General features: G+C 44.2%; 1 protein-coding gene across 1 annotated transcript in view; it reads left to right on the plus strand.

Moving 5' to 3' along the window:
- The first annotated feature begins 2250 nt into the window (after window positions 1–2250).
- The window catches only part of LOC138259728 (uncharacterized), a 136609-nt gene continuing 112499 nt past the window's right edge, over window positions 2251–26360 (plus strand). The window contains exons 1-6 of the mRNA XM_069207621.1: window positions 2251–2543; window positions 10000–10029; window positions 10173–10202; window positions 10508–10537; window positions 13330–13359; window positions 14207–14236. Of these exons, the coding sequence (XP_069063722.1) occupies window positions 2251–2543; window positions 10000–10029; window positions 10173–10202; window positions 10508–10537; window positions 13330–13359; window positions 14207–14236 (443 nt within the window). The remainder of the gene's footprint in view (window positions 2544–9999; window positions 10030–10172; window positions 10203–10507; window positions 10538–13329; window positions 13360–14206; window positions 14237–26360) is intronic.

Consider the following 26360-nt stretch of genomic DNA (forward strand, 5'->3'; position numbering starts at 1 on the left):
TGCAGTTGCTATTTTATTTGGGTTCAAATTGCCAAAAGCTGCACCACAGCACAGCGTGCAGAAACAGACACCAATTGATATAAATGTTCTCACAATTATACAGATTTAAAACAGTGATATCTTTAAATGGAAAATGGAGTAACAATTCTACACGACACTTCAATAAATGAAGGTTAACAAAATGTAATAAATCAATATTATGAGCTTGAGCCGCACACAATCAACACTTAAGGGTCGTACTGTGAATTAATGTTTTTTCACTTGAAACAAAGCATATAATCGTCATGATCTTGTGCAAAAGCCCAGTGTTTGCAATTCTATGATGTGTTGTTAACACCTTTGTTGTAAATATACATGGTATGGAGTCTCACAGTGTACGTTCATTTTCTTAAAAAATAATTATTTTTTTGCTTTTTGTTCATGGTTCACTCAGGTATCGATCAGTTCCTATTTATTAGAGCATTCCTCATTGCACTATATTTTCATTGTAACTTTAGGACTTTTGAAGTGATGGTTCCTATGGTATATATAGTTGCCTTACAAGGACGCAATGAGCTCTAATGCAAACCTGGAAAATGGGCCGCCCTAGATGTGGCTGCATAGTAAAATGCAGTCATAGATTTTGTGCTTGCCGTAGACTATAATTAGAGTGGCTGTAATGGCCTGCTTTATATTTCCATTTTTGCCATGGAAACAATGTTATGAACCATGATGCAGATGCTAAACACCCCGGGATGTACATTTCCATGGTTGTATATTTTCATAGTACAATGTAGATCTCCAAAGAGTGTATTCATTCCTACAGTATGCATTCTTGTGGTAAGGTGTGCCTAGCAGTGGCGTACAACCCTGATGGTGTGTACACTCCAAACATCTGGCCATCCATAATGTATTAGTAAATGGTGTGCCCATATCTATAGAATAGCATCCAATCACAGCCTATGGCAGTGGTTCCTGTGGTCTGAGAGCCCCTGGGGGTCTGCGACCCCCTCTCAGAGGGTCCACAACTACTTAGAAAATTAACTAATATTAACAAGTTAATGAAGTGTAAATAAATAAAGTGTCTAAATATACAATTTTTTTTTTAATGTACTAGCAATGTCAATGAATTTGAAATTGGAGGTTATAAATTAAATTAGCATCCTCCGATTGATTTGTTGGAGCAGTGCAGGGGCATCAGATAGAATATAGTATGGGCGATGTGTGGCTTCAATTGAATTTAGAAAAGTTCCAACCTTTCTATTAAAACTATTTTTTATTTTTATTTGCAAATTAAATAAAATGTGTTATCATTTGTGTAGGGGTTGGATGAATGCTTCTTTCTGTAATTTTTATGTATTGTTTTGCGTTCAAATCACTGACAATGTTTAGGCCGGAGTCCCTGGCTTCCAGTAATGACTCACTGGGCGGTCCCTGGATTCCCATAATGATTCAGTGGGTGTCCCTGGGTTCCTGTAATGATAAAGTGGTGTTCCACAGAAGTCAGAATGTTGAGAACCACTGTCCTATGGTGTTGGCTGTATTTCCATTCTCTGCTGCACATTCCATCTGTTGGAATACCATACATTTCTGTGATGTGGATACAATGATGTTGATTCCTACTGGACACATTTCTGTTTTACTAACACACATAAGTGCATTATGTACACATCTGAATTTTGTGCATTGCTGTCACACTTCTTGTAATATATACCTTTTAGTGTAACCAAATTTAGCACCCCCAGAATGGAAAGGTGCCATCAGGGCGTGTTGACTCGACCCACCCCTGACACTTCAGGTTACAGACAACAAGTTATAGGGTCCATGCCTCTGAATTGGAGACACCCTGTCTGGTGCAGTGAACTTCCAGTGACACCATACAGGTTTGATCCAATGTAGACCGTGCTCAGTGCTGCACCCCTGCAAAAAGAGGATGCTGTCAGGGATCCGATGACTGAGGGGTCATGGACGGCACCAGGTTTCTTCAACCAACTCCTAGTGTTGTGCCACCCTTGACAGGAGACACTAGTCTGGTGGTCATGACTTGAACCAAACCAGGCCTTCCTATTTCACTCGGGACTTGGTTTCTGCACCCCTCTGCGTTTAGGTACTCTGCCCAGTATGCTACAGCCTTAGCAGTACTGGACTCTCTGGACAAACACACTAGATGCAATTTCCATTGTGCAATACTAGGCCAAGTAAAGCACTCCTCGGGTTGTACTCTCAACGCCGCAGGTTCCAACCTATGAACAGACACAACACACAATGAGCATGCAGCTGAGGATCACACAAGATAAATGCTTCCCATTTGACCTCAACAAGCCTCCAGCAGTGTCCCGCAACAGTGATCCGTTCACTTCTCAAGCCATTTCGGGGTACAGTAGTCCCCACAGTGAAGGGCCAGACACCAGTAGCACAAGCAGTACGTTGCTACCCTGCACCTGGTGCGCCCAGTCTCCAGCTTTAGCTCTTGGTCCATACACACACCACTCCTGCCAGGTCAAGTCTGGCATGATGTATATGAAAACAGAGGGCACAGATTTCCAGATATCACAGATCATGATGTAGGTCCCTCTTTGGAGGTCTTTAATGTCCCTGAGATCTCTGCAGAGAACCAGGGGCAGCCAACCTGCCCTTAGGGAGCCACTTCAGGATGCCACACAGAAGCAGGCAATCAGCCTCAGGCTAGTCTCTAACCAGCAACGGTGCGCAGATCCCCCTCCTTGGACAGTTATCCTCCTGGGCACTCAGATTCCTCTGGCAGTGAGATGACAGGGTCCAGCTGCACTGGTCCCAGGTGTCCATTGGTGGTACTTTCCATTGCTGACTTTGTGTACCCCTACTTATACTAGGCAAAACCTTTTAAGCAGTGGGTGGGTTGAAGGGTATTCCTTTGAACCACAGATGTCTCCCCTAAATTTCCTCCTTGTCTGCCGTGGGGTCCCGGAATGCAGATCTTTATCTGTATGGGTGCAAGGCTCTTGCTCCATGAGGCCAAGTGTCACAACCTCTTGCTCCATCTATCTCATCAGGCCCCAAATGGAATGGATCTGTTGTTCTGGATGCCCAAGTTTTATAGCAGACATCTGGGGAATGTGCAGATTTGTTCCTCCCCTGGACCTATGGAATGAAGCCTAATTTAAGGGGCACCAGAACCAGTCCCAATGGCTGGAAATGCCCACTTCCTAAAAGTGGCACTTTGTGGGTAGTGATGACAAAACTACTGATACCAACGGCTCGGGTTTGTCATCCTGATTCCAGCTAACAAACACTATGAGGGTGCTCCCCTGCAATCCCTTATTGCAACCAGACATTATATGCCTCAGCGTGCCATATCACTGTATGGGTAGAGCAGCTTCCATGGGCAGTGTGAACACGAGTGAGTGTTTGGCACTTCCCGGGCACTTAGGCCCTAGTGCATTCACCAATCTGCCAACGCAGATGGCACTTCAGCTATAGGCACCACCACAGTGCTTGTGTGCCTCGGTCAGCCTGAGCCCTCGGCTCGGTTCCTATCATGAAATACTGGTGAGTAATTGTTGGACTTTTTGCCTTACACAGGGTTATCCCCAGTCTTTTTGCCTCCTTCCTCCTGGTTTTTCTGACCTCTCGCTGTTGGCTCTAGGACTCTGAGCACTTTATCACTGCTGACCAGTGCTAAAGTGCAGGTGCTCTCCCATCTAAAGTTGGTATGATTGGCTTATACCTAATTGGCATATTTAATTTACCTATAAGTCCCTTGTACAGTGGTATCTCTATACCCAGGGCCTGTAAATTAAATACTACTAGTGGGCCTGCAGCGCTGCTTGTGCCACCCACTGAAGTAGACTTTCAAAACCTGTCTCAGGCCTGCTAGCGCAGGGCCTGTGTGTGCAGTTTTCTGCCATAGGGACCTGGCATCTAAACTTACTTTTTTACTACATGTAAGTCACCCCTAAGGTACGCCCTAGCTATCCCTATGGGCAGGGTGCCATGTATGTAGAAAGGCAGGACATGTGCCATTTTGCATGGCCTGTCCTAGTAGTGACAAACAGCCTAACTTGGTGTCTCACTGCTGTGAGTGCTGCCTTCTCATAGGATTGCATTAGAAATGCCCTGCCTTATGTGTAAGGGGTATTGTCTGATTTATGAGGGGTAGCGTAGGCGTGTTTGGTATGTCTGTGATGGTGATAATAAATGCTGCTTACTGGTGTGGGTGTATTTTTTATTACTATCACAGAAATGCCACTTCTAGAAAGTGCGCATTTATCTGTGCTTATGACTCTGGTGTTTTGCAGCTTGACTCCAATCCACGTCTAGGCAGAGTGACAGTTGGGGCTTTGTGCATACTTCTCAGACAGCCTGAACAGAGGGAGGGTGGAGGTGTCACAGAGGTGCATCTGCATACTGAATAGTCTTCCTGGGCTGAGAGAAGGGAGAGGCGGGGCACACCTGCATTTGTAAAGACTGTGCCCTGGCCTCACACAATAGGGTTGTTAACCCCCCACTGATGTTTGGAGCCTGTGCTGAAAGGAGAGAGGGGTCACTCCCAGAACCAGTTCTAACTGGCTGGAACCTCCTCTCCCTACCATTGTAAAACACTGTAAGAACTGACTATAAGTACAGGGGAATTTTCCCCACAATTTGGAGACTCTTGGATTCATCTTGGAACTGGACACCAAAGGCTGAAAGGACTCACCAGGAACCGCCATGGACTGCTGCTGCTGTGCTGACCTGTGACCTGCCTGGTCACTGTGAAGGACTTGCCACTTGCTGCCTTTCCCTTGTGCTGGCCTGTAGCTGGGCCCTCCACCTGAGGACCTTGTCTTAAGATTCTGCTCCCCAGGGGCAGGGTGCTGTGGCCCCTGACCCCTGCATCCATTTCTTCACGAGGGTTGCGGCCCCCTCGTGAGGGCCAGTAGAGGCCCTGGGGGGCCCCCAGTAATCACGGTCCCCAGAGGGGCCTGTCTATAAAAGAGAGGAGGTGCATGTCGCCCTCCTCTGACCCCAGAGTATAAGGGAGGCCCCCGTTTTGCGCATAGGAGCGCCGGGGCCCCATTGTTCGCCTTCTAGGCACTGGAGGTGCCTTCATCCAACCAGGTACTGTTTAAAGGACCAATATAGTTGCAATCCAAAGTTCTTTCTACAGACTTTTGTTTGATTCATATATTACCTACCTGCGTTTGATGTTTTTACATATGTGTATGCAAATGTTCCTTTTATGTACATGCTCGCTAATATGTTTTTCTAACTTGCCATATGTTTTCTAATGTTCCTACTATGGGCATTTTATGATATTCTTATGAGAAGTGCTGTGATCTAATAACGTGTTTTCCTGACTACTGCTTATGTTGCAGAATACTGAGTAACCTGTGTGTTATGTGTGACTACTGCTAGGTTGCAGAGTAACTAATGTGTAACGTTCTGACAACTGCTAAGGTAGCAGGATAGTACTGATATGTGATGTTTGGTCTGATAATTGCCTTGTGTACAATACAGTATATTTTCATATTATCTGGTGTTGTGTTTCCTTTGTGGTGGGGATATTGCGTCACACGTGTTTTGTGTGTTGTGCAAACGCCTTACACATTGCCTCCAGGTTAAGCCTGACTGCTTGTGCCAAGCTACCAAGGGGGGGAGCAGGAGTTATCTTGGAAGTGTAACTCCCTTGCCCTGACTAGAGTGGGTAAGTTCTGCCTGTCTGAGGTGCATACCCTAGCCAACCAGAAACCCCATTTCTAACAGTAATTATGCACACTGTGATCACTTTGGCCATGTGCACATTCACATAGGAACCACCCTACCCAGTCATAGACAAGGACATCTGGGTCGGAGAGGCCAATCCCCATCCATATCTGGCCCAGCATGGGTACTCAGACCTGCTCACAGTGGTGCCAGTTTCTGAATCGTATGGATGGCGTGGGCACTTTCTCTCTGTATTGGCAGAGGGAAAGTGCTCCAAGCTCCTAGGCTCTTGGAGATGAAAATCGATGAAACCTACTCGAAAGAAGTGAAAAAATCCAGAGGACCCACTGCCTATACACGTCAGGTGTAACAGTGGTGCATAATATATTCATTGAAATTAGTAATCTATTGGTTTGAAAGTATTACATGCTTGTTTGCAGTCATAGTGTATTGATTGACAGGACATGCATAATTGCTGGCTTTGGATACTTAATGCATAGTTTTACTCTTGTAAAATACTGGTTTGTATGTGTAACATCTTGATTGTATCATACAACCTATTGTTATTACATGCAGGTTACACTTGTGATGCGCTGCTTTACATGCTGTATTCCTCCAAACCTACTGGTTTGCATAAATACCATATTGATTTGCATATGTACCGTAGTAATTGATATACTTAATTATATGGTAAATGTATAATATATTGCTTCATTCATGTGGTGTACTGATTTGCATGCATTATGTACTGGTTCTCATGTGTAACCTGTTGCTTTGTTTACATGCTGATTTGCATGCATAAAGTGCTGTTAGGCATGCTCAGATGGATGGCTCCCTTGAAAATACATTGATATGAAAGCATAGAATATTCATAAACAAAATATTTTGTTTTCTAAACACCACTTACTGATTGGTGTGCACGATATACAGGTTACTTGCTTATTATTTGTTATTTCCCGAATCACACTATTTATTAAATAACAAACACCTTGGCTTGAATGGGTTTTACACTGAAACCTGTGTTTCGACCATTAGTTTGCTTGCATTACACTATGCTTTGCCTCCGTATACTTGAAGGAGTGGAGACAATGACAGTGGTCACAATGTATCCGGAAGATGATGGCTCTATTTTTACACGTCCCATAGGAAACTGCGTCCTGTAAAACTGAGAAGGACTGGCTGTTTGCCTCAAGAGGGAATAGCCTTGAATCTTTCACTCATATTTTCTGTACAAACTGCAAAGTTATGTTTTTAAAAGTAATGTGTAACATTTTAAACTATTTTAGTTACCCCATTTGAAGTTTGATTTAGCAAATTGTAAAATAGTTAGGGCCCTGATGAAATTCCACCTACATTATTTAAACAGGACACCATCCACTGGTCAGAAAAATCTTGGGCCTCGACTAATCAAATCATTCTGTTAAATTAAATTTCGCTCTGCAAACATATGGAAAACAACTAATAACGTCATGACCCTTTCCCTACTAATAGATGGTTCTGAAAATGCAAAGCGTCCACTGTCCTTCTGCTTCATAGAGTTCCGTGCCACGTTTGACCACATTGACCATGGCAAATTATTGTTGAAATTGGCTAACTGGAAGACACCACCAAATCTCCTGAAAATATAGATCCTGCTACATACAGAAACATGGGTGCAAGTTAAGCTGGGGATGGGGACACATCTCGCTAAACGTATCCCTGCTGCTAAGGGCTTGAAGTAGGGATGCGTCCCCACCCCACCCTGTTCAATCTGTTCTTAGCTAATTCAACAACAAAACTGGATCTTTGCAATTCCCACGTCCCAAATTTGGGTTAGCTCTGTCCAATCTCCTCCGCGGATATGATCTGCTCCTTATTAAGTCATACTCCGAATGGCTTGCAGCACTTGCTTGATGTCATCTAAGAATACTCCGTAGAACAAGGTCTAAAGATCAACTTCGATAAAACTAAAACAATGACAGTGAAGAACAGGAAAATAAGAACATTGAGTTTGCATATTGCCAGCCAATACCTGGAGCCAGTGTCGGAATATAATGATTTAGGTGTCATCACAGATAACAAAGGTTTATTCACATCGCAGAAAGAGGCCTTTAAATGGAAAGGGAATGCCCTAGCATTGACTTTACTAAATCTCGAGAAGAAAGTGGCAAGGTCCACCTTAACTCAATTGTTCAAGGTCATAGAAGCAAAATTGATCCCGGCAGTAACCTACGGGAGCGAGTCACTGCATGGCAGAGAGGCATCAACTTTAGATGGAATTATGGTAGGAGCCTTTACAATGATCTTCGGTCTCCCCAAATACACCTCCGGGGCCTAGATATGGCTGGGGTTTGAACTTCAGAGGCAAACTCATGCAAAGAGAGGCGCATACATCAAGTGCTGGCACAAAATCAGGAATTCTGAATTAAACACCCTAAACATACATCTATGGCTGGAACTAACGAACGGAAACAACTCCCCCGCAAAGGCCTATGTCAATGAATCAGTTTTTCAACTCGGCCTCCAGGACTAGTGGGAATCCTCTGCATCTCATGCCAGCTTGAAGAAGGTGGTCAATAACACTATTAAATTACTCTCGTCTATTGAGGACAAGGCAGCTGTGGCAAATAGAGTCCGTGGCTCACACGTGCTGCACAGCTATGATACAGCAAAGCCACAACCCGACTTTCACATGAGATATTCCAGTTCTATAAAGAAAACATTTTTGAGATATCGGTTGGGAATACTACCGTCGCTCCTACATCATCCACCCTGAAAATACTGCCGTCGCTCCTACATCATCCACCCTGGAAACGCACCACCACCACTGATTAGTGATAAGGCGAAAGAAGATATGGTTCACTAAGGCCCATATTTATACTTTTTTAGCGCTGCATTTGCATAATTTTTTGATGCAAAATTGTCGCAAACTTACACTTACAAAATACAATTGTATTTTGTAAGTTTGCGCTGTTTTTGTGTCAAAAATGATGGAAATGCTGTGCTAAAGAAGTAGAAATATGGGCCTAAGGGTCAGATGTATCAAAGGGTTTTACCCATTCTGTGCCAATGGGAAAATGCGTTCGTACATATGGCCCTTAGTGTGTAGCTGCAAAGCGCTAGCGGCTGAGCGTAAGGCCATGTTACGCCCTCCTTTCAATCAAAGACATACCCAAACATGTAGACGTATTGGTCTGTTTCACTCCGGCGGACATACAATTCAACTGTCGCTTTGTGAAATGTCTAATTAAGGTAGAAAAAAAATTCCTCCTGAACGGAGCACATGTACCTAGCTGGAATGGCCCTGGCACATACAGGACTTTCTGAGCGTTGCTGCATCCTGTATTTTAAAAAAACATTTGACAAGTTATTATACATATTTACATATTGCTCGTTTCAAACAGGTTGCATAGTGATTTTAAACTCTTTCCTTTATGTTGTAATTTGTCTAATTGCAAATGGACATAGTACTGCCATTTTACACTTTAAGTAACAAATGCACTTTGCCCCTTTGCCATGTCAAAAAACATTTTGTTTAAATGTCGAAACTTCTATTTGCACGATTTTATTTCCGTTTTTTGTGATTTTTTAACATTGCAAAGGTTTTCCTTAACCAAGCACTTCTAAAAAATGGTTTAAGTTGAAACAAGTTGAGGAATTTGTGGTTAGATAGCGTCTTTACCAGGGATTACTAAGGTAAGTAACTTGTTCGTATTGGAACATAAAGTGATATATTATATTTAAACACCCCATACCCTAAACTGTATGCTTTCTCATTTAAACCAATGTGGTTATTAGCCTTCAAGTAAGTTACCTATCTACTAACTAACATGTTGATTTCTCAAACCATTTTTACTGTATACAAACCGGTATAGTGCAGTCAAAACGATAAAACGTTTATGATCCAGTGCAGTTCGTGCAAAGACACATCTAATATGTTTCGTATTTAAACCTATATTTTTGCCATTTGGACCACTATGAATGATATAAACCAAATATGTGTCTCAATACAAGTTCATTGAATTTTAGCTTGTTTGACACTTCGTATTAATCCTCACTACATTTAGCTCTCTGTGCTGTTTTTCAGTAATAACCCTGTGTGTATTTTACTGAGGTGTGGCATGGATACACTAAAAGTACATAGATTCCTGTATTGTGGTGTGGGGTCCCTTCTTTTGGATACACTTGGTTGAGGTTTTCAGAGTGGGCATGCTTGAGCTTGATGTGCATTTCCTTCTTATTGATTCAGGTGGTGTAGGATGTCTTAGTATATATAGTTTGGTGTGATGTGCATTGCCTTGTTGTAGATAATTTTGGTTGGAATACAATGGACTGTATTTCTCTGATTTTAAAATAATCTGTGTTTTGCTTTCCTAGTGATGATGCATCAGCTGACTCGCCACCTCAGTAAGTTCTGAGTGGTTCATTATTTAGTGGTTATTATATTTCATTTGAGATGACCTGCATTTCCTTCTTGTAAATTCTCATATTTTGAATACCGTGATCTGCGATTCTCTGATTTTACAATAATTTGCGTTTTGCTTTCCTAGCGATGAGGCCTCAGCTGACTCTCCACCTCTGTAAGTTCTGAGTGGTTCATTGTTCAGTAGTTTATTTCTGACTTTATTATATTGTGTTTTCTTTCAGTTTTTATGCAGCGGAAGAGCTGTTGAAAGAGTAATATTAAAATATTAGCTCTCATGTGACATTGATGTCCATGCTGTAGAGATTCTTTATATCCCCATTTCTTCTCTATGTGTATCTTTGAGGGTGTGTGCATTGCCAGTTTGTGGTGTGAATTTACATGGTGTTCATTTATATAGTACAACGTACATTACCAATTTGTAGGTTAACAAACAAATATGTTTTCTTTTTACTTCTTTAGTGGTGACACTGCTGTCAGCGCTTTATCTCCGTAAGTTCTGAAAAACTGAACATTCAGTTGCTGATTTCCTTCTCAAAAGTATTGTAATGTATTTCTTTTATTTCACTGCAAGTGAAACTGTAAAGCTATTATTGTGGTGTGACAACACGTGTGATGAAGAACTCATGGTATAGGTTTCAGGTGTGTTCACTCCTACAGTGCAGAGAGTTGTGACACAAACTGTAGATTGCAATGATTTTTGATTCATATGTGCATATTTGCATGACATAGATTCAAACTGTGTGTATTACGGCAGTATAATGTTCACTTTCATGATGGCCATTTCAATGGTGTACATTCCTGTTCTGTGATTTAATTTATTGTGCATTACCTTTACTGTGGTGTACATTCTCATGGTGTGGTGTGCTCTCTGCAGGTTTCTCCTGTGTGCCAGTTCCCATAGTATACACACATTCCTGCCATGTTTTATAGATTCCCATATATATATGGTGTACTTTCCTTTAGTGTAGATACCAAGCATGTACAAGTAGGTGTCTTTAAATTAACATATAATGAAATACACTGTTCCAAAAAAGACAAAGAAAGATAGGAGAAACACTAGGGAGTCCTAATTTGTAGGAGCAAGAGTCCTCACACACCCTATTGGGTGTCATGCTTCATCATCGGACAGGCTCCTTGTCAGACCGGCGCTGCAATGTCTGACGGGCACTCCCCGAAGGGGGGCTCTTTGCCGGAGATCTTTTCTCGATGATGCCACAGAACCCAAATGTGGGTCAGAAGAGAGAGAGGAGAGATCAATAGAGAATAAAATTGGCTCACACACCCTCACTAAATATTCATTTATTCGCTGATGTTGGGAGATGGCCAAGATTAAAAAATATAACAAGGGAGTGGGGTAGAGATAATGCTCAACCACTCACTAGCCACTTGATAAGGAGGAGAGGAAGTCAGCAATTGCCAGACATTCCTCGAAATGAGGTCGACATGTTTCATGTCTCTTTGGTCCAACGGGATCCACTGACGCTTCTTCAGGACCTAATATATCTTTATACTTCTCCAACAAAAAGACAAACTAGACTCCTGCAATCTAATACTGCCAGTTAAATTGTCAACAGTCACTTACACGAGTCCACTCTGACCCGGACTTGCTGTTCCTATTAGTCACCCTAGAGATATATAAAAAACAGTTAACAATGAATGGCTTATTCACCAGCACATCATTGTCCCGAAGAGTATGCAATCACATCAATCAAACATAATAAAAGTGGCAAACTGCAACACACGGTGATAATGTGGGTGGTAGCAAACCCATGCTAAATGAATGAAGGTGAGCTTACCCTCCCAAGTCGAGATCGGGCTTCATGGGATCACGCAGGCCTATTGCCAGGCTTGCAAAGACTCTAATCGTAAAGTTAACAAAAACACAAACAAAGATACACAAAAACCTCTATTATAATACACCTAGGGACACAATCCACCCTAGGGAAGAGTGTGATCAATATATGAAAAACTCATCAAAACAGTTCCACTCATCTTTAAACACATGCTAACCCACCCTTAATGCAGTCATCAACACTGGTTGTAATCGCAAAGGAGCATGAGACCAGTATAAAACCGGGGTTGCTGTGTCTGATTATAAATTGTAAATAAATACCCTCACTAAAGCCCCACAAGAAGTAATGGACAGTAAGGTTGGAAAAATAAAAGAATCTTAACGTGCACTGATTGTGCAGAGCTAACTAGTGCGTGTAAAAAATCAGATGGTCAATTGATATAAACAATGGCCTGTCAAGTCCTAATACGGGAGAACCCGGTTCGCAATCCGAAACCTAGGCATCTCCCTTCATAATGCCGAGATAGCGTGTATGAAAGCGACGGCTCCAGAGCTCCGGGAGCCGTGGCATTAAACTATACAGAGGAACGGCATGAAATACCACAACAGCGGCTAGAGTAACAAAGAAAGAAAAAGAAAAGAAGCCAGCGATGCTTGCACTTACTTTCAAACAGCCTAGTTCGGTACATTCGACCTACCCCTGGCCGTGCTCCCGGATGTGCAGAGAGCTTCGCACACCGGGGTATAAATAGAACCTTTCTTTATCTCTAGCACTACGCGCAATGACTTTGACCTGCCGCATGTGTTATTGTATCCTGGCAACGAGAACAGCAAATGCTGCTCTCGGGTATTGGATATGTTCTATTTATACCCCAAAGACAGTCTTTTTGTTGGAGAAGTATAAAGATATATTAGGTCCTGAAGAAGCGTCAGTGGATCCCATTGGACCAAAGAGACGCGAAACATGTCGACCTCATTTCGAGGAATGTCTGGCAATTGCTGACTTCCTCTCCTCCTTATCAAGTGGCTAGTGAGTGGTTGAGCATTATCTCTACCCCACTCCCTTGTTATATTTTTTAATCTTGGCCATCACCCAACATCGGCGAATAAATGAATATTTAGTGAGGGTGTGTGAGCCAATTTTATTCTCTATTGATCTCTCCTCTCTGTCTTCTGACCCACATTTGGGTTCTGTGGCATCATCGAGAAAAGATCTCCGGCAAAGAGCCCCCCTTTGGGGTGTGCCTGTCAGACATTGCAGTGCCGGTCTGACGAGGAGCCTGTCCGATGATGAAGCATGACACCCAATAGGGTGTGTGAGGACTCTTGCTCCTACTAATTAGGACTCCCTAGTGTTTCTCCTATCTTTCTTTGTCTTTTTTGGAACAGTGTATTTCATTATATAGCAATATTCACTGGACCATTAATCCTCCAATCCCCTTATATTTTTGAATTCTTTAAATTAACTTCTGTCTTTTTCTTTTTTAAGTGACGAAGATCCTCCTGCCTCTCCATACCTGTAAGTCGTGAAATAATTAATTTTCAGACACCACAGCATTCTGATTTCAGTATTTTTCTCAGGCCAAGTAATGATGGAATTCTGACAATGAAAAGTGAAGATACATATGGTGTCGAATCCTAGGGCACTTACATTCCTTAGTCCATAGTGTAGATGGATACAGGAGATTCCCATGGTACGGCTTCCATAGTGCAGGTTTCCACAGTACAGTCATATGGCGTGCATTCCCAGGCACCGGACAGTTCTGCTAGAGTGCATTGTCCTGATGTGGGGCACATTTGCACATGGCTTACAGTCCACTTGTAAAGACTCCCACAGCGTGCGTTTTCATTGTACAGATGCCCATGATGTTCTTTATTAAGGTGTAGAATAATTCTGCTGGTGTGATGCGGATCCCCATGGTGTGATTCACATTTTAACAGTGTGTTTTTGAATCACATGCCTATGTCATTCCAAGTCGGTTTTAGAAAACAGCTCTACATGTTGGCTTGATAAAGGTTTTAATGTAGATTGCCATGATATGGTATAGATTACCATAGCATACATTCCTATCATTTAGATTCCCTTAGTGTACAAGCTTATGGTGTCATGTAAATTCATTAGCAGTGCAGAGACACATAACAGCCAGAGGCTCAGTGGAGAAATCTGGAGGATTTACCCATTTTAAATTCCCTTGAGGTACATTTCTTGGGTCCTGGGGTACATTCCTTTGTAGACTAACCTGTATAGCTTTCCTTGCTGTACATTTCCTTGGTGTGGTGCAAATTCTCTTGTTGTATATTCATATCATCTAGGGTTCAAGCGTACACTTTTATTCATTTACAAGTCTTGTGATTTTCTTCCATAGGAGTGATACTCCTGCTTGCTCTCCATCCCCGTAAGTTCTGATCAAATGAGTATTCAGTAGCTGATGTTTGTCTGTACAGTAGTTTAATTGCAGTGTTTTATTTCAGTCTGTGAACTTTGTTAAAAAATATAACTAAAATATGTAAGCTTCTGGAGTGGGCGCTCTATATAAATGAGTCGTCTGCATATATATAACCAGACAAACCACACCATATCAGCCATCAACCTACTAGGCCTCCCAAGAAACCAGGGGCGGCTCCTCCATAGTGGCAGAGGGGCAGAGGAGCATCACCCCCACCAGCAGCGGCAGCTGCAAACCTTTTCACAAAAAACAGTCATAAACTGTGTTTATGATCGTTTTTTGGGAAAAGGGGCAGGGCTACAGGGTTGACGGCCTCAGAGCGCATGTGTGTTTGGGCTGGCCAAACACACATGCGCACAGAGCTCTCTCCAGCCCAGCAACACAGTTGCCAGGCTGGAGAGAGCCTGCTCAGGCTCCCAGTTTGCCTGTGAGCACCGTGTCTGGGTGCTCCCAGCCAATCCTGATGCTGCTCTAAGCAGCATCAGGGTTTGCGCAGGGCAGGCTGGGAGCCTGTGCCTGCCTGCAGCGAGACGGGAGGAGGCAAGAGGAGCGGCGCAGGAGCAGAGGTAAGTGTATTTTAAAAATTATTTTGTATTTAATTTAATTCTCCCTAGCTCCCCCGCGTGCGCCACCCCGCCCCTTTCAATTAGCATGAGCCACAACTGCAAGAAACAAGAACTTCTAAATGCACCTGGGCATAAGTTAGTGGAAGGCAGCTGGTATCCTGACGCTGAAAGATCTGTTTTATGAGGGGCACCTTTGGTCCTTTAATGAGCTGATGGAAAAATTCAGTGTCCACAGGGAAAATTTCGTAACATTTAAAGCACTGATACGTTCTTTCCATACTCATTGGAACATAGTAGTAGACAAGCCACTCACAAGCTGCTCTACAAACTCTCCACACAATGGGGCGTGACCACAGACTGGCTAACGCATTGGGAGAATACACAGAAGCAGACATGCTGCACATGTTGTGGACCTACACATATTTGTTTCACTACAGGGCTTCAGTCACACCTCACCTTGAGCAGATGGCTGGTGGCATTACCCTAAATATACTGGAGACATATGCTCTATGGCTGTTTTGATGTGCAAGAAACACAAATTAACACCTCGATTTCTAGACTATGCTTCGCTGCTAGCAAAGCGCGTGGATGACATGGGGAAAAAGGTTACCGTCTGCCCCTCCCCCATGTGTCTCAGAATGAGATAGGGTGATCAGCTCCCAGGGAGGCAAATTCAAATAGGACTGTAAACAATTCAGGACAAAGGGTCAAAATTCAGGACAAAAATTCTGGAAAAAAGAATGAGCTGCCACACCCCATTGGTTTACCAAAGCATTTTTTTTTATATTGCACTATTTATTGACTGTGCTGTGTATGATATTGCCACTAGGTATGCTGCATTCAGATGAAGTATTATGTCCTGGTTCATTTGTAGTTTCATGCTCTTGCGCACACACGGTGTCAAGGGCATCACTCCTATCCAAATATACCTAATCTTTCTTGAAGAAAAAGCAACAGCAACTTTTCAATTATGTTTCTGAACATTTCATTACCCATGGTAAGTGACTTTTTCACCTTCTGCTAGTTGAGACAAGTTAAACAAACAAATCTGGCTCACATGACTCTCCATTAGATGTCAAACCTAAAAAACAAGACAAATGAAGCAGAGCAAATGGTGTTACAGTTTCGCACCAAATGTCAGGATGTGAGGTACCCATAACTTGTCTGTAGTCTCACAGCACCAAGAAACCCCAACTGCTGCATAAGAGTGTGTGTCAGGGACCCTATATTTATCTCAGAACCAAAAGCAAGACCATCTGACAGAGAATTAAAGAGCAGTATGACATCAAGATCAGATGGGACATTCCTAGCAACCGATGCAAAGGGTCATAGCTGAGAACCAGATAAATAAGACAGAGAAAAGCAAGGAAGGACAATTTGTAAAATCCGATAGACCCTCCATGAGTACTGGAAAGTATTGTGTACCCGGAGAGTAGTCTCAGCAGAAAGGCCAGAAACAGAAGAGACACTGCTGAGTGGTTGAATAAGCAGCACCCTCCTACCCTGGCAAACTATGTCAGTGCGATGGTCCATTGTTAGTGCTTGTGGAGAGGGGACAGGGCCCGGACCCCTTGGCATGTTAAGCCCTGGGCAATTGCACACGCTGTCCATCTCTTAAAATGGCTCTGCAGTCGAGTCAAGCCTGAACCAGAGGACTGGCTCATCCCTAAGTGCCAAATTATATAGAGAAGCTTCAAAATATTTGGGATACAAATTACACAACAAACAAAGTATAAGAGCATGTTAAACACTTTAAAATGTAGAAAGTGTTTCTTTAACACATGGAAGTGTTTCAAATTATTATACTAGATCACAGCATTGCATTGGCATTTATTCGATTTGGAAGTTTCTAAAAAAAACGTTAAAACATTTATTAATCCTCGCTCCAGACAAAGCCATGAGAAGAAAGCATATGAATCGGCAGGTGCCTCTTATGTCATGGTCAGTATGATTTTTATGGATGGTGGAATTATTACTGACCATTAAAGCATATACAAATGAGGTTTTTACACAGGATCCATTTTGAGATGAATTACTTGAATGTGTTCCCAAATGTCACTATAAAGTAAAATAGACACATGAAGTAAATTAATTTGACTTAAATCACACAATTTAGTCATTCTAGTAAGCTGGAATTTGAATCCAGGTTTCCTGGTCACACATAGTGCAACTAAGCAACTGAGTAGATTTTTTTTTTTTTCACAATCCCTTTTCGCACCAGAGGACAGTGTTTTTTGCAGTTCTGTCAGATGACTAGTACAATGTGTTCAGGTAAGACAGTTCACTGGTTAATTTAACACAATGGCCCTCATTCTGACCTTGGCGGGCGGCAGAGGCCGCCCGCCAAAGTCCCGCCGTCAGGTTACCGTTCCGCGGTCGAAAGACCGCGGCGGTAATTCTGACTTTCCCGCTGGGCTGGCGGGCGGTCGCCTTCAGACCGCCAGCCAGCCCAGCGGGAAAGAGGCTTCCACGATGAAGCCGGCTCGGAATCGAGCCGGCGGAGTGGAAGCTGTGCGACGGGTGCAGTTGCACCCGTCGCGTATTTCACTGTCTGCGCAGCAGACAGTGAAATACATGTAGGGGCCCTCTTACGGGGGCCCCTGCAATGCCCATGCCAGTGGCATGGGCACTGCAGGGGCCCCCAGGGGCCCCGCGACCCCCCCTACCGCCATCCGGATCCCGGCGGTCCGACCGCCGGGATCTGGATGGCGGTAGGGGGGGTCGGAATCCCCGCGGCGGTGCAGCAAGCTGCGCCGCCGCGGAGGATTCAATGGGGCGGCGGTACACTGGCGGGACCCCGCCAGTGGTGCCGGTCCGACCGCGGCTTTACCGCCGCGGTCGGAATCCCCATTGGAGCACCGCCGGCCTGTCGGCGGTGCTCCCGCGGTCCTCCGCCCTGGCGGTCAAAGACCGCCAGGGTCAGAATGACCACCAATGTCTAAAACAAAGGTACATAGTGAAGGTGAGGGACTGCAGAACACCATCAGTGGTCAAAGGGCATTAACAAATGTATAGATTCTGCGATCCTGAGTTTAGTGAGGATGGTGTGAGTGAGCGTGGGAGTGGAAGAATCTAAGGCGCAACTAAAAAGAACAAAATATTCTGTGACTTTTTTTTCTCTTTCACTATCAGGTAAAATAATGCACACCTTAAGTGAAAAATGAATACAACTTAAAAAATCTGTGGGAAATGCACTATTTTATGTTATGAAACCTCTGTTAGGTAATGTAATAACTCATGTGTATCATTCGTACCAGAATACCATAGAACTGAATTCTGTTTGAATCAACACGGATAGTGACTTGAGTATTTTCTGTGCAAGGAGGTCCATGCCCATCACAGAAGGCACTGTGAATGTGTAAGTCATTATTTTAAATTTGCATTCCACACATGTAAGATAGGCTGCCACAAAATGTGAACATAGATTTAGGTAAAGACAAACACTGCTTCCAAAGTGTAGGGGTCAGTAATACACAGTTTTACAGCTGTCCATTAAAAGAACATGCTCCACAGCTCACTTTGGAACACCCCTAAAATACCTCTCAAAAAGAATCATTCTTTAGAAAGCTTAGCTTAAAGTGCCTCCATCAATTAATGCCACCTTTACCAGCTGCCAAGCAACCTTTACATTTACAGATTAACCAATTACACTGATCTACATTTCTTTTCAGGAATCCGGTACCCTGGCACTAAGGATTGATTCTTGTTTATGTGTTTGCCCATCCCTCAAGATCACAGCACAGGAGACCTTCCACTTCAGCTAAGACATTTAGGCCCTCATTCTGACCTTGGCGGTCGGCGGAGAGGCGGCGGTCGGACCGCGAACAGACCGGCGGTATTAAAAATGGCATTCTGACCGCGGCGGTCCCCGCCGCGACCGACCGCCACTTCCCCACTCCGACAGCCACGGCGGTCATGACCGACGGGCTGGAGTCTGCGCACTCCGGTCCGGCGGTCGACCCAAGACCGCCAACGCTATCATGACCCTGCTTACCACCGCGGTTTCTTGCGTTCGGGAACCGCCATGCGAACCATGGCGGTAGGCACTATCGGGGCCAGGGAATTCCTTCCCTGGCACTGATAGGGGTCTCCCCCACCCCCCACTGCCCCCCCGAGTCCTCCCCCCACACCCTCCACCCCCCTGCCACCCCCCAGAGGTGGTACGAACCCCCTCCCCACCCCCATCCCGACATGCACATACCCCCAACATGCACATATACACACCCCCTACACACACACATACACAACGGGGACACATACCCGCACACATACATGCCGACATGCGCACCCGCCGAACTACACACATTGCCCATAGGCACAGCAGCAATCCCCGCCCGCATGCACGCACTCACACACCCCCTCTACACACTCACACGCACACCCCCATGCACGCACACATCACACAACACCCCCCCACCCCCTCCCCTCACGGACGATCAACTTACCTTGTGCGTTGGTCCTCCGGGAGGCGACGGGAGCCATAGGGACGTGACCGCCAACAGAAGACCGCCAACAGAAGACCGCCACACAGAAATGTGGGTCGTAATTCTGTGGGCGGTGTTCTGCTGGCGTGGCGGTGGAGGTTGACCAGTCTCCACTTTCCCGCCGACCGCCAGTGTGGCTGCTGGCGGTATTCCGGCGGAACGCTCCCAGCGGTCGGAATACGCGCAGCGGCATACCGCCGCAGTCGGCGGTCTTTACCGCGGCGGTAACTCGGCGGTCTTGCGAAAAGACCGCCAAGGTCAGAATGAGGGCCTTAAACTGTAACATTGGTCTTTTAGCATAAATGCTAAAATTACGGACAAATGCTGCCCTTTGACATCTCCATCATGGACAACTGACATTAGGGTTAATTCACAGCCAGTTCATGAAATTACGAAAGGATGGTTATCCTAGAGTTGGAGCAGTCTGTTCTGACATGGGGAGAAGAGCAGGGCAAAGCGCTGAGACATGAAGAATACCAAGGGCTTCATAAGCAAGTTTTATCTCTTCGGTGAGATGCACTCATGATTGAATTTCAAACTGCGACACATGATTACTCACAACCACCTCAATTGTACATTCAGAGCTGAAACACAGGACTCCATAAGCAACATACCTCCCATCATAAAGTGGGTGGCCCTTGACTATGTGGTCTATGTATTTACCCAGCGCCTGGCCTTTATTTCAATTGTGTGACCTGTTTGATTGGCAGCCATCTCACCTCCAACTGGTTACTTAAATTTGCGTTTACTGACTACCTGATATCGCCGTATCTAATGATTGTTGTAACACTTGGTACACTATTGGACTGACTGCCTCTCTGCCCATTCACTTAATACAAGTGTCAGTCTTGGCAGGTTTAAAATTGGCTGTTACTAGTTTGGTATCGCCAATGTGTTATTACCTTCACTTCGATGTAAAATGCATGTATAAGTTGCAATGCTGACTGTAAAAGTGCTAAGACCCTTGAGCCCTAATAAGCGATACATGTTACGTGGTGACCTGTTTAGAGTGAGAAACACTAAAAAGATGTAAACATTAGCCCACTGTTGTAGGAATTTACTGAGCACATATTCACAGAAAACTACTTCCTCTGACATACACTGTTGGTGAAAGTGACTTCACTGCATCTTTTCATACTGAATAGACATCACTTCATGTTGATCATGTGTCATAGTTTTTCTTAAAAAGTGATGCACACTCAGGAGGACGAAGTCACATATCGACACAGCTAGGAGCAAGTGGCTGTGCTCTCTGTCCAGTATCAGTGCACTCCAAAGGGGCACACGGTGTGTGGGCAGGGGGCAAAAAATTTTTTTTTTAAAAGAAATTAAAAACATACCTGCTCCGCCACTGCGCTGCACTGCTCCTCTTTCCCTCGTCACTGCAGAAACAGGCTCCCAGCCTGCCCTGCGGCTAATCCTGATGCTACTCAGAGCAGCATTAGGATTGGCACTCCCAGGCAGACTGGGAGTTTGGGCTTTTTCTCTCCAGCCCAGCAACACTGTGTCGGGCTGGAGAGTGTACAGTGCGCATGTGGGTTTTGCCAGCCCGAGACGGCCAGCCAAACATACATGTGCAACGAGGAGAGTGCGATAGGAGTGCACAGTGCACGCCCCTCGTCCTGTAGTGAATCCTAGTTTTTTTAATGGGATACAGGAGTTAGCTTAGCCTTTGCTTGCAGACTTGTGCCCCTGTCGCATAGTGACTTTTACCCCACTTAGTTTGCTCTGTTTTAGCGCATTTACTTAATTAAATCTTTTAAGATGGCTGCCTTGATTTTAGTTAGGCCCATGTTTTAGTTTGCGCTCTCAGTGCCACCATGCTAAGGCATCAATATCAAGCAACAAAGATAAACAAACTGTAGGTGTTCACATTAGGTACTTTCTCTCCTCATGCTTTCGAGGGAATTGTTTATATAAATTACCGTCCCAAGCATGTCTTGTTATCTATTGTTTGGGAACAGATCTATGTCAGGGGTCCAAGCAGATCTTTGTAAATACTCCTCACTTAAACAGCTAGGCAGAGGGATTCCGACCAGATGCCATTGCTGCTATCAATGCTGCCCATCACCTTGATGCCGACCCAGTCTTCGTGTCCCTACGGAGTCTGAGCTAGAGACCTCATTCCAAGGTAACAAGGGTTGTGGGGCTCTTTTCATGGACATGGCATTGGCAGATTAGGTTTAACACACCTAGCTCTCTTTTAGGGTAAAGATTAGGTTCACACCATTAGGGTATTAGAACATATATCATATCTCATGTCACTTCATGTCATTGCAAGATGGCAGGGGTTCTTATATTAATGACTCTTGTCTTTACCATTCTGTTTCTTGCACTGTTCATTATCCTAATCATTGCAGCCCAGACAACTTATCGCAGATTGCAGTTTTGCTAAACAAAACCTTTTGAAACTTTACTGCATCTTCTTCATTGCCTGTGTTTGATTGAGACATGTTGTTCATGTGAGAAAGGAGTAATCTCCGTTTAACAACAACCCTCCCTGAGATGTCACACTCTTGAGTCCATGCGTAAAGGCTGCCACAAGTCGCCTTTTACTGTTTGGGTTTATGGTGAGGTGCTGCTTGTGAGCCAGGAGGGGTGGGACGACAGTTGCGACTTGTTGTAGGACTGGCATAATCGCCTACAAACATAAGTACTGTCATCCTTAAACCAGCAGTCTTGACTAGAGCAAGAGTCAAACAACGACATGGCACCACCAACTATGGTGTTCAGGCACTAATTTACTGATACTTCAAATATCACTGTCTCACATACTTCAGGTACCCTATGTACCATTATACGGAGACACTCATGGTCTTGGGGAAGAACCTCCTTTGCTGAACAGGGAGGACCCAATTAGGCTGTAGGTTGTTTGAGCTAGAAGTCTTAAAAGGACTATGCTCCCCATTTGGTGTTCCATCTCTCTTACCCATTTCACAATATAGCTAACGCCATAGAAATTCCTGAGAATGCTAGACAAGCACTAACTCTACACCTAGTAGTGCATGGCTTAAGAGAAGAGGACAGGGATGTGACATTCATAGTGGAAGCTAGTGAAGCTTACCAAACAGAAACATTTTATTCCTGGGTTCACTTTCCTAAGGAAGACAACACTACATTCACATTCCACACATACAGAATTGCAAATGTGCCAATACGGTACCAAGCATACCAGTATCATTAAATACCGCTCACTTATCAGGAGCATCAAAACTGGTTTGAAGGCGCCCCATCACATGTAATTCAACCCATGAGATTAGGTCCCTTAGTTAATGAAGGACCAACGTGGCATATGTTTGCCACATACACACCTTACCCAGGTATACAAAACATGCAGGCAGCAGACCTGCGAAACTTATATCTTGAATTAGTAACACTCTACAGACTTGTTCAATTCGTAATGTGAACGCTGAACACTACACCAATGCATCCAGCACCACCAACACCTGCTGGAAATCAATTAGCTACTGGGATTAATCCACAAACAGTACATACTGTCATGGGTAAGGTACCCACAGAACGAGAGAAATACCGTTTTGGATAGCCCAGAAAAAAAATCAGCTGGAAGCTTGTTTTTCCTATACGGGACCACAGGTGAAACAGAATTCTCAGAATGTGCTTGCCCTTTCAGGATTCGTTCCCTCTGTGGATGACTGTGCCAAAAGGGGTACAGGCTTTGCTGCAATATACACTACCACACATGGTACCCCAACACTTGCCAATGTGCCGGAAGTGTTAAAACAAATACAGAATGAGCATGGGGTTGCACTAAACCTAGATTTGGGGATGAAATTGATGCGTAAGTTTGACACAGTCTCCTCAATAATACTCAGTAATATGAAAGGGGAAGTGGTAGCACTGGCTATACGCCAGCGCCTCTGAGAGATTCCACCTTTGGACCAGGATAAATAGCTACCAAAATTATTTCCAACACCTATACTAGTAGAGGACGGGATAGTTTTGGAGCCGGGCCGAAGAAGCTTGAAATACAGAATACCACCACTAAGGAAGGTACTAAACAGGCACCGGAGCGTTCTAAGAAGCTCTGGGATCAGCAAAAATAATTTATAGGTAGACAAAATCAGAGAGCAGATTCCTCCACATCCGGAGAACTCCGAAAGGAGATACACTCTCAGAAATAGTGAAAATATAAAAGCTCCTGACAGATATACTGATTCACGTCCCTCTCATTCCTTTCAGGATGCACTGGATAGACGTACTGAGAGAGGGGGGCGTCCTGATCGATGTCCTGAATATGTCAAACAGAAGAAAGACTCACCACAGTCTTCAAGCAACAAAGAAGATAAGTTCCCACAACAAAAGCCGCAGTTTAAAAAGAAAAAGGTGGCAGCACTGTCAATTAAAAATGCCAGTACACTTGAGAACATTGCTGAAGAACAATACGTGGGCAGTGACACTGTTAGAGGGCACAGCAGAAGTTACGATATGTTGCCAGAACCTGAAAGATCATCTGGATGCGACAGCAACTAGCGATTTCATTGCGTTTGAGGCTGTGGACGGGCGCTTTCTCCCACCGACAGGGTTTATGACTTAAATATCCAAACTGAGGGAGACGCGGAGCGCACCATTGGAGTGATATTTTGCTATGAACTTAGTTGTGATATCTTGCTGGCCGAAAGGGACTGGCCACCTGAGCTTGTCCGTAAACTCCCACATGGGGAAGATGTAATTTTGCCTTCTGCCTCAGATCTTGTTTCAGAAGCGGTAAAAGAAGCCTACGCTGTCAATTGGGCTTTAGCGCAGGCACCTGTGTTGTACCGCAGTCATGTAGGTTGGCACAAGGATTCTCTTTGTCATGTAATACCTATCAGGTCTACACTCTAACCTCAGCTACAATATCCTGTTAAACACAAAGCAAAAGCTCCTGTGAGGGAGATCCTCACTCAGCTAGAGTTCCAGGAAGCAATTGAACCCTGCGTCTCTGCAATGAATAACCTGTTATTCCCTTTTGCAAAACCAGACCATTCTTATAGAATAGTCTTAGATTACAGACACTTAAACAGTCATACACGTACATACCCTATACAAAATTCACATAGCACAGCACTATTTAACAACATAGTGCATGAAAAATGCAAACAATATTGGATATTTCCAACTTTTGTTTCTGCCAAAACTTACCACACAAAAGTCGGGACCTGAGTGCATTCTCATTTGGCTCCCAAAAACGCATTTGCCCCAAGACCACAAGAACAGTCCAGGGCTGTTCTCAGCCCGTGTACCATCAATACTACACGATATTGATCCCGAGGCGTTGTCCTACGTGGATGACATCTATCTCACAGATGACGACCTCAAAATTAATCTTGCCAGGATCGTTTTAGGATTAGCACCCCTTAGCTACAAAGTAAATTGTAGAAAAACAATAATAGCCTTTCTCAGCATACTGTTCCTGGGATACGAGCTATCAAATGATGGGAAGAGCCTGGCCCGCACTTTCTAGAGAAATGTGCACAACTTCACCCATCTAACATTCTCAAGAAATTACAGTCTTTACTTGGTTTCTTCAACTTTGGCAGAACATACATTCCTGACTATGCACAACGTATCAAGCCACTCTATGACTTAAAACGTCCTGATTTCTAGCAGACACTGGATAGTTGAACACACACACATTCTTAGGGAATTGCAACAGGACATGCAAGAAGCAAAACACTTGCACACATGTGACAACAAGAACAAATTTGGTCATCAGAGTAATTGCTGTGCCATTGGGTTTACTTAGGTCACCTTTAACGAGGGTGACACAGTACCCAAAGCATACAAATCTCATTTATATTCTAATGCAGAACAATGATTTGCACCCAGATAATTTTTGTTAACTGCAGTTCTAATGGCCTAAGGAGAGGCCACTTGCCCAAGGGAAACGCATCATTGTCGTTACCCTTGTGCCAGCCTTAGAGGCCGTCACCAAAGCAAGCGTTCCTAACGATAAAGCATTACATCCACGCTGAGTTCAGTGGGCAACCTCCCTGACTGCCCCCGATGTTGACAACATCTTTGATCCAAAACTTCTGACAGAAGAATTTCTCCAATAGGAACAGGAGTACCACGCTCCTCTAGATATTTTGCCACTTGACAGATACCATACTGTCATTTATATAGATGGTTAAGCACAACCAGCTGTAGGTACCAAACATCAATATTCAGCCGGTTTGCGCAGACGAGAGTGGAGTGATGAAGAATGGAGTTTTCCACCCTCACAAATACCTACACGCAGACCCTAGGCGTCTACACAGCTCACCTGGCTGAACTCAAAGCCCTTATTCTAGCACTAGAAAACACAGAGCCAGGATTGCTGACTTTAATTGTCTGTGACTCATACTACTGCGTCTAGTCCTACAATGATTACCTCAAACTTTGGAAGGTGAACTGGTTTAGAGACTCCAAAGGGAATACCATAAAACACAAAACATTGTGGGGGAAGGTGGTTGATCTCAAGGATAAGCTAAAGTGTGTCCATGTAGTACATACATTGGGCCACCAACGTGTAGGAGTACATGTTATCGGCAATACTTTGGCTGATGAAGCAGCCAATTCTGCTGTAGCTACGTCTTCTGTGGCTGTAGTGACTCATTCTCAGGTGAGATTGGATAATGAAATTTTGACTGCTGTGAAAGGTTCGGATGAAGGCAAGTCCCTTCCAAAAGCATACCCTACAAAATAATCTTACCACATCAGTGCACAGAATGTTGCCTACGTAACAATTCCTGGGATTGGAGATCGAGCGATTCCCAACCAAGACCAGGGATTAGATCTGATAAAAGCAGCGCACGAGGGTGTCGCTTCTGCCCATGCTGGTATTTCAGCCACAGTAACACTCTTACAGAAACACTTCTGGTGGCCAGGTCTATACAAACAGACAAAACAGTACGCCCTTTGTTGTGACATTTGCCAGAAAATTAAGGGCTCAAACATCAAACGCCCACAGCAGACATCCCTCTTAGTGTCCAGCAGGCCACTACAATCTGTGTACCTGGACCATTGCGGTCCACTTCAACC

Source organism: Pleurodeles waltl, chromosome 9 (genome assembly GCF_031143425.1).
Source record: "Pleurodeles waltl isolate 20211129_DDA chromosome 9, aPleWal1.hap1.20221129, whole genome shotgun sequence".
Lineage (NCBI taxonomy): Eukaryota > Metazoa > Chordata > Amphibia > Caudata > Salamandridae > Pleurodeles > Pleurodeles waltl.